Raw genomic sequence first — 8,641 nt, forward strand, 5'->3', positions numbered from 1 at the left:
GTGTCATTCTTTAGTGTAATGTATTTTTTCTGGGATATAATTACTCTTTCATAAGGTTTTTGTTTATCTAAGTTTCTACAAACATAATAATAAATATAATATTACTTACTTCAAATGTGAAATAACCTTTAAATAAAAAGGTTAATACTAAGGACTTTCAGTCACTGCTTCTCAAAATGGCTATTGACATTGCCTGCTATTTTAAAAGTTAGGCCTATGTCAGGCCTAGGCTTAAATATTTTCAAAGCGAACCTAAACAAAATCTTATTTATCTTCCTTACAATGGCATTTAAATATTCCTTATAATAAGTAAATATGAAAAAAAAAACTACAAGTTCAAAAAATCTTAACACTTTCATTAAATAAAAATCCAAAAACGTTGAAGTGGTTAATGTGAAAATCTGAAAAACTCCAGCAAAAACCTATGGGAATTCTGCGAGCTTGGATCGGATGGATCCTGTAAAAATCGTCTGAGCTTCTCCTATTTTTAACCGCCATGTTATGGCGCTAGCTGCTTGCCGTAGTCAATGAATGGCCGCTGATTGGCTGAAGCTTAAGCAAAGACTATATAATCATTAGTCGTTGCTACAAAATGTCTTGGCGTCAGGTTCTTCCGTAGACGGGAGCATTCTAGGTAGGAGTATAAGATTCCTGTGTAAAATACAAGTAAAAAAGTATAGTTATCGGTAATATGCTAAAAAAATAATTGTTATTTGATGATATTCTAGATTCACTAGAGATTTCTATCTCCCAGGCGTTTTTGGACACGTATTTTATATTTTAATAAACTGTTTGTGAAAATGGCGACTAACGGACACTGTCGCGAAATTAGTCGTTTGGAGCTAGGATACGGTTTTTTGGGACTCGGTAGCCACGGTCACACGACTACGAAAGCGATTCGATAGTACATTTTAAACTAGCTACTAAAAACGGTTTTACCGTTTCAATGCTAGTTTACTAAATGTAGCTCACACGAGCCCTAAATATCAACTAGTATTCGTAAGTACAACGTTCGTAACTATGGCATATTAGGCATAGACTGTAGTCAGGGACATCATTAGAATGGGGCAGGCGGTCATTGCCCCCTGGCATTTTTGTGAGCCAAAAAGGTCACGAAAAAATTTCATATAACTACATTAGAAAGGTCTTGCTTAATTTCATTGTTTTCCCTTGAATGCTATTATTTATTTCATTCTTAAGTAGTTCGGCGATATCCATTTACACTATGCAGCTTCAGTGACTAAACACGCGACGGTTTAAACATCGATTTTTTTTACATTTTATGAAAATCAAATTTTAAAATTTCATAACATGATTTTGTTAAAGCAACATGCGTTATTGTAATTTTGTTAACTATATTGGTGTTTAGTCTAGTTTAAAATAAAAAGTACTATTGTTTCGTCACATACTCTACTATACTCTAAAAAATAACAATTTCGAGCCACATCTATTGAGAAAGAAAGGAACTACACAGGAGCACCGTGGTATTTAATAAGTTTCACAAAAAAATGATAGAGGGCGCAAGAGTTTAAAAGGGCGTAAAAAATAAGATGGCCCGACCTGCTTTAAATGCCTGCGCACGCCTATGCCTATGAAGAATTATTAAAATTCTAATGAACAAAGAATCTACAATATCAAAATTATTAGATTTGAAATTTAAAGACAATTATTTTCTTTAATTTCTTACCGATATTTATGAATTAATCTAGCTTAGATTTATAAAACACACTGGTATTCCATTCCACAGAAGCAAAATTTCGCGTTTGAACCGGCATGGTTCAAAGGGTCACAGAACCATTTAGTATTCGTAGCTTGCGCGTAGCGTCGTAGCTAAGCCCCGCCTTGAAACGGCCGCCATGACAATGTCACGTCACAGATCACGAGGCAAAACGACACACGATCCTGCGAAATAATCACGTGAGTGACATGACCGCCATGGGCTTCTTATTGCCATGGCGTTACTATGGCAACGAATACAAGCCACACCACCGAGCAAGCTACGAATCGGAAAAAGGGCTTGAAAAAAATTGGAGAGGACTAGATGAAATTTAAAAAAAACTAAGTACTACAATTATTTTTCATTAATGTGTTAGTTAGTTAAAATAATTACTGTGTGTGGAGTGAAGTAGAAAGGACGTCATACCAACAAAGATAAGCGTTTCTAGTAAGAAACAAATCGGAACTTAAAACAAGTGAGCGACTTCAAAGAAAACCCCTTAAATGCTTTTCCGAATTACACCAAAAAGACCCCGTAAAGTATCGCCCCCTATCGTAGCTATAGCGTGAAATATTTAAATATAAATATTAAATTTAACCGCGGAAGGCATTAGAGAGTTTCAGCAACCCATTTTTAGGCGTAAACCCGAACGTTTACGCCAGATTCGACAAATTTATCGTTGGAACGTCGGGAAAACAGGAATTCGGAATTTGAAAAAGCAGACGACGAGTGAAACTAACATTTTAACGAGTTAGGTCTTACAGCAAACAAAATGTTGTGTCACTTATTTATTATAAATAAAGTTTTATTGGGTGCATATGGCATCGTGGCCTCACACCATTTTTATCAGTATCGTATTTGAAACCTAGATGGCGCCGTACTTCACTTCGCTAGAATGTAAATGTGAGCCTCCCTGATTTAAAAGGGACCCTCTTGGAGGTGGAAAATGAATTGAACTGAACTGAAACGTAAAACATTTGAAACAATTTTTACTGACCGAAATTATGACCCACACGTCGGGAAGAGACGTAGGCGTTCGCGTTTACGCCTAGAAATGGGTTGCTGAAACTCTTTAATATAATCTACTACAATGTGTTGATAGACAATGTAGGTGTAAATTTTACCTTATTTTTGGTCAATCGAAAAGATGTTTATAATTGACGAAATAAAATTGACGCTAAGCCTAGGTCATAAGACTGTGAACGTGGGATTTCGAAGTAGGGTATGAAGAGTTTCCCTATGACGTCATTTTACTCCAATTCTGTGGTTAGAGTCAAGGTAAAAACGTGTTCCCAAAATGGCTGCCTGTTTGAATTATACTAGATAAATACTAGATCAGCGGACAATTTTATCACTCTTTACTCCCGCTTTTAAGGAGGAGTAGAAACTGTAGTCCCGATACTCTGACCTTGACGAATATTTAACGGTGTAGAGTAATTACTAGGAATATGAAAACTCGGTGAATCCTCCTAGGTAATTACAGAGATCCTGCTAGTCGCTGCGTTCATAGAGATATGAAACTCGCCCGAAAACGCGCCAAGAAAAATTCAAGCATCAGCGCCGCCGCTCGGCCGGGTGAAAAACCCATTTTTCGCTTGGGGCATCGCAATAGCTTTCTCCCAGACGTCGAGGGGCGCCACCTTCAGCAAAAAAACAGAGGGTAGTTGGGGGGTATTGGGAGTTTCATATCTCTGTAAGCGCAGCATCTCTGGTAATTATTTCCAGCAGAACAAGAGAATAGTTTCATTTAGCGTAAAAGGTGTCCACCTAAAAAGTGTGATAATTCTAGAAAACTTAACACGTGACGGTGACACACTTACGTGAAATATTATTATAAACATACGATAAAACGCGCCACAGGTTTTGCCGACCGTTCGTGTTTAATGTCTTTCAAATAATCGTAAACACTAAAATAATATCTCTAATAAGAGAATAAATATTCAAAATATTATTTAACTTTCTTTATTAAAAGGGTCATGATAAAAACTATTTACATAAAAATTGTCAAGAAAGTCATAAAATAAAAATTTACAAAATATTTTGCAAATAGCACGAATTGTAGGTATCCGCTCAAGGGTCTGCTGCGCACACGTAGTCGGGACCAACACAGTGATCTGCAAATATTAAAAAATTATCAAAATTTAACTACAAATTAGGCTTCAAAACCATTTTTTCTCCGACTTAAAAAGAATTATTTTATAAAAAAAATGTTGAAATTATAGATAATTATTTACTCAACTACCAAGATAATAAACGGTAATTTAATTATGACGTTGAGAAACGCTGGATTTGGTTAACCCGATAATTAAGTTTCGTATCTGGGAGATAAAATCTGACTTTATAATTAATAACCCGCCCTCCTAATTACGGTATTTAATTCAAGTCGGCTCCGTTAGTCTGACTACATTGATAGCCTTCTCAGAAACACAACAAACGAGCGGATTTAGTCGACGGCAAAACATGATCAACACACGTGTCCTATCCTCGTGATCAGCCCCTGGATGGAATCCTCCCAGCAATACATTGGAGCTTAGTGGTTGAAACATTTCTACAGGCGTTTGGTCTATTTTGGACCTACTACGGCAGATCCTTTTAAGAGGGGGCCCTGTTTAACAGCGAAACAGGTTCCGAAACGTGTTTGTTTCTGCGTTAAAAGTCGTAGACATAAACGGAGGATTTATGGTATTTGTAGGAGGGCAGGCGAGGGGTAAAGTGTGTGCCCTTTTATTACAGCTTCCCCTAATTCTAGATTCGGTTATAAGCTCTCCCTGTTTTTGCCACTTAATTCCATAAATTAACTTCTTTTTCAAGATATTCGACTGGCGCCAGAGAAATAAATCGTGGATTTTCTTTGTTAAAAACAGCCAATTACGGATACGTAGATTTTACACACAAGTACCGAAGGCGAAAAACATTAAAATAATTTATGACTCTGGCGTTGTCCCGTTCGCCGCGTTATATAACGGCCGCGACCTTGAAAATCCAGAATCCAGATAAATGATTATGATTAATCTTCTCTGGAACAATAACAATGAGCCCTTTAAATCTTCCTGTTTCGGTTAGTTTTTTATTTTTATACTGGGTGATACTGAAACCACCATATTTTGGTAATTAAAGGGAGTGTATATAAATATACTGGAATGTTGGATAGACAAATTTCAGGTTTTTGCCGCTAGGAGCGCTGTTGATTAACTTTTAAGGGATAAGTCCTTAGGAGCGTTAGAGTAGGATGATTCGGGTATACAACTGACGGAGTAAACTAGGGAGGAAAACTACTATCATACTAATATCATACATAACTAAGTAAACGCCCACCACCCAATTACTACCCACAATTTTTAAAACACTATATTCACTAATAATTAATTAATATTTGTTTTTTAGTAAATTTTCTAAAGTTTATGATTTTTTCCATATGCGGAAACAGAAGTACCTTCACAGATCAAGGGTTAGGTTTCAATAAGGCCTAATTTCCTACCAGAACACGGACCCATACACCACCGCACGACTCAGAATTTGCCTCGAGTTTCTCCCAACGAATGATGTAAATGTAAAAATTACACTACGCAGAGGTACTTGGTTATTTACATATTTTGGATTACCATATTTTCCAGACGCACAAGTTTTAAAAATTACTATTTGTCAGATCTCTTTTTGGAAGAGGCGACAATAAATATTAGCCAACTCCAGCCAAATAACATGTGTAGTAATAGGATATCGACACTTTTCTCCTAATAAATTATATACTTCTGGTATGGGCTAGAGAATGTAAGATCTGTTACATGTTTTAATTTCCTATTTTCCCATTTGCTGATTTAGACTAGGATAATAAATAGCGTTAATATCCATAATTCCGCGTAATCTTTCACAGTGGCGTCATCTATTATTAGCCCCATTCGAATTATGTTTGCTTAGCGGGTGGGCCAAAAGTTTCGAGTCCCCGATTGTCGTTCCACATACTGTAAATCTGAGAATTACCGCTACGGCATAACCTATTATTTTTGCCGGTAGTTTATTCATATCCTACACGTCATTGGCGTATCAAAAGAGGCCGTGAATAACGATTTTCTTGGAATAATAGCAAGCACTAGCGTGACGATTATCTTACCATTTCCGGCTTGGCAGGGGCAATGCTCCAAATAGACATCCAATTTTACCTGTCCATCGCTGCATCTTTCGAAAGCTTTGGCTTTGGGAGCGCATCTTTTGCGACTGCCTCCGGTCGAGATCGGCACTTTTCGGCAACATCCGGATGCGCAGTCCCAACTGTACTGACACGAGGCACCGATTTTACGAACCCTCTATTTAAAACATTTAAAAGGACAAAATAAATATATTAAAAAAGAAATACAGAGAGAAAAATGTCATTGTTGTTTTGATCAAAGTTCCTTGACTTTTTCCTCGTTTATGTTAACGATTATATTTAATTTGGGTCATTGTCAGTGGATGAATAAAAAACTATTACTATTGGGAATTTTTTTCCAATAATTAATTTAATATTTTTTGTTTAAAGAAATCAAAGTAGTTTTCGCGTGATCGACCAAAAATGGAACCCGTTTTAAAAGAGCTGTTAACCCGGTCTTTAAGGCTGATTTCGTACTCGACGGAAAAAATTTCGCGACGTAAAGTTGGACGTCAATCGCGAATCGAATTTTAAACTATGTTTTTAACGTCGTACTTTCCGTCAAGTGCGAAACCAACTAAAGGGGTTAGCGTGGAAATTCAAACGACTTTTTCTCATCTGAAAGTTAGAATAAAGGTAGCGATTCGGGGTAAAGTCTGCGACGAAGAAAATAATCATTTTAATGGAATGTTTGGCGTAACTTGAGACGTTTTTATTTGTGATATGAGGACAGAGAACTTTGGATTAATTAAGCTGATTGGTTCTTTGTATCAGGTGACTTTACCGGAAAAGATAACCCGAAATCGAGAAGACCCCAAAAGATATATCCCAACCCGAATTAAATAAAAAGAAATTTGTCGATCTTAGATAATGGGCCATCGTTTGACGATGGAATTTTTTTTCGAAAGATAATGACAATTAAGGTCTTTCCTAATTAACAAAATAATTTGTATCGGCGTCTACACACCGATACCCCTAATTAATCTAATTACATTATCCGTAATTTTTAACTTATAGAGTTTCAAAATATTTATGCATAGCTCTAGGGCTATATTCGTTTTTTTTTCATTAACTATTTCTAATTTAAGTTCAACTAATTAAGTTACTAATTAGAGATGCTAAATTTTGGAAATATCGAATTGGTAAAATTTATAAATTTTATTACCACATTTTTTTAAAAAGAAAACTGAATTTAACATTTTCGGGGAAATGTACAGTTACCTTTGATTTTTTTTTCTAAATTAGGTTTCATTGAACTCTCAGGTAACTTGTAGTTATCCGCTAAGGGCGAGAAATTTAACTACATTTATATTATAAAAACCTCCCTAGAGCGGACACAATAATTCGATAGTGGCGAAAAACTTCCGAAAAATCCGGTTCCAAATTTTTCCAATTGGAAAGAAAAAAAAACACGCTCGTAGGGCTTTGCCACTATCGGATTTTAACTTTTTTTTTATTCATTTCAACTATCGTAAAAAAAACTATGTAAAAAAAAGAGGTCATATAAAGAGAAGTCGCATTGGGATACATGCTAATTCTTAAAGGGTTACTGACAATGGAAAAACCTCGAGCCTCTCAAGGCGCAATAAATAGAATAATTTAATAAACAAAATACTACCAAACCGCTTTGCCAGGTTCTGAAACTCAAAGGCCATAAAATTATCGATTTTAGAGGGGAAAAAAGCATATTACGAGTGGAAATAAAATTCGGCGGTAAGTTTAAATTTTTTCGCCATTTTGGGGTTAAATTTGATCGAAATTATATATATTAAAATTCCGAATTTTCAATAACGCTTAAATGAATTGGTGTCAACTGACAACAATTTTAATAAATAAAAACTAATATTAATAATTACATATTTCACCCGTTTTTGCACTAAATTAAAAATTATCCTACGCTCAGACCGACATATCGAAAATAGCGTGCTATATAATTCGCCGTTGAAATGATCGCATGACCCAAACATTTGCTCGAAATTATCGACGATAATAATTTTGCGTCTTTGAAACCGAAATGGCAATTTTAAGATAGTAACAATATTACATGTTTGAGGAAAAAGGCAAAGAAAAGGCAATATAATAAAGCTCACCCTTCTGGCGGACAGTCCGATGGGTCGCTGCTCCAAACTTCTGGGGTTGTTGCTGTTATCGTCGCCGGCGCTCGCGACAGCGATGACAACCGTTACAAATAACGCGAAAACGGCCCAGTATTTCATTTTAAGAATTCGGCCGTTCTATACCAACTGTACGAACAACGAAGGAATAAAAACTTTTCCCCTCAAAACAATATAACAACAAGTATTTCTTTAGGTAAGATTTTCCCGGACGAGTGCAATAACAAGTAGAGTTTTCAGTCTGGTGTCATAGACAAGATTGCTCCTCAACCCGTTTCCTAGCCGTCTTTTAATATAACAGCTCTCGGTGGAGTCGAACGCTTTCCGTCCCCCCTCAAAGGCCTAACTTCTCCAGATCTTGGCGAGTTGGCAGTCGCGGTTTTGGAAATATCTCGGCTTTTTTTTTCCTTTTCAAAAAGTGCGCGTCGTTCCTTCCCCTATTCCGTCCGGCCCCTCCCGTACGTATCACCTTAGCTTACACCGCGCCGGAACCAGGAAATCAGGTATAGACTACACACTACCGAGGCTTAGCTCAATTTCGACGCAAAAAAAAACCACGAACGATTTTCCTTCTAAATTCTAGACCTATCAGAAATAAATACGGTTCTCTCGCCCATTCTTCGAATTTTTTTTCAATTTCTCGCAAATCTTTGGCTAAAAACCGTTTAAATTATTCCACTCGAAATT

The 8,641-nt window shown here is 36.4% G+C and overlaps 1 protein-coding gene across 1 annotated transcript; it reads right to left on the reverse strand.

Annotated features, from left to right (window-relative positions):
* Positions 1-3,662: 3,662 nt before the first annotated feature.
* On the reverse strand, positions 3,663-8,266 carry LOC149941519 (U-scoloptoxin(18)-Er1a-like). Its single transcript, XM_090177435.1, has 3 exons — positions 7,931-8,266; positions 5,826-6,018; positions 3,663-3,831 (listed from the first exon to the last, which is right to left on the reverse strand). The coding sequence occupies exons 1-3, from the start codon at positions 8,054-8,056 to the stop codon at positions 3,788-3,790; spliced, it is 363 nt and encodes a 120-aa protein (XP_090033561.1). The 5' UTR covers positions 8,057-8,266; the 3' UTR covers positions 3,663-3,787.
* Between the last annotated feature and the right edge of the window lie 375 nt (positions 8,267-8,641).

This window comes from Leiobunum rupestre, chromosome 6 (genome assembly GCF_980474605.1).
Source record: "Leiobunum rupestre chromosome 6, qqLeiRupe1.1.hap1, whole genome shotgun sequence".
NCBI lineage: Eukaryota > Metazoa > Arthropoda > Arachnida > Opiliones > Sclerosomatidae > Leiobunum > Leiobunum rupestre.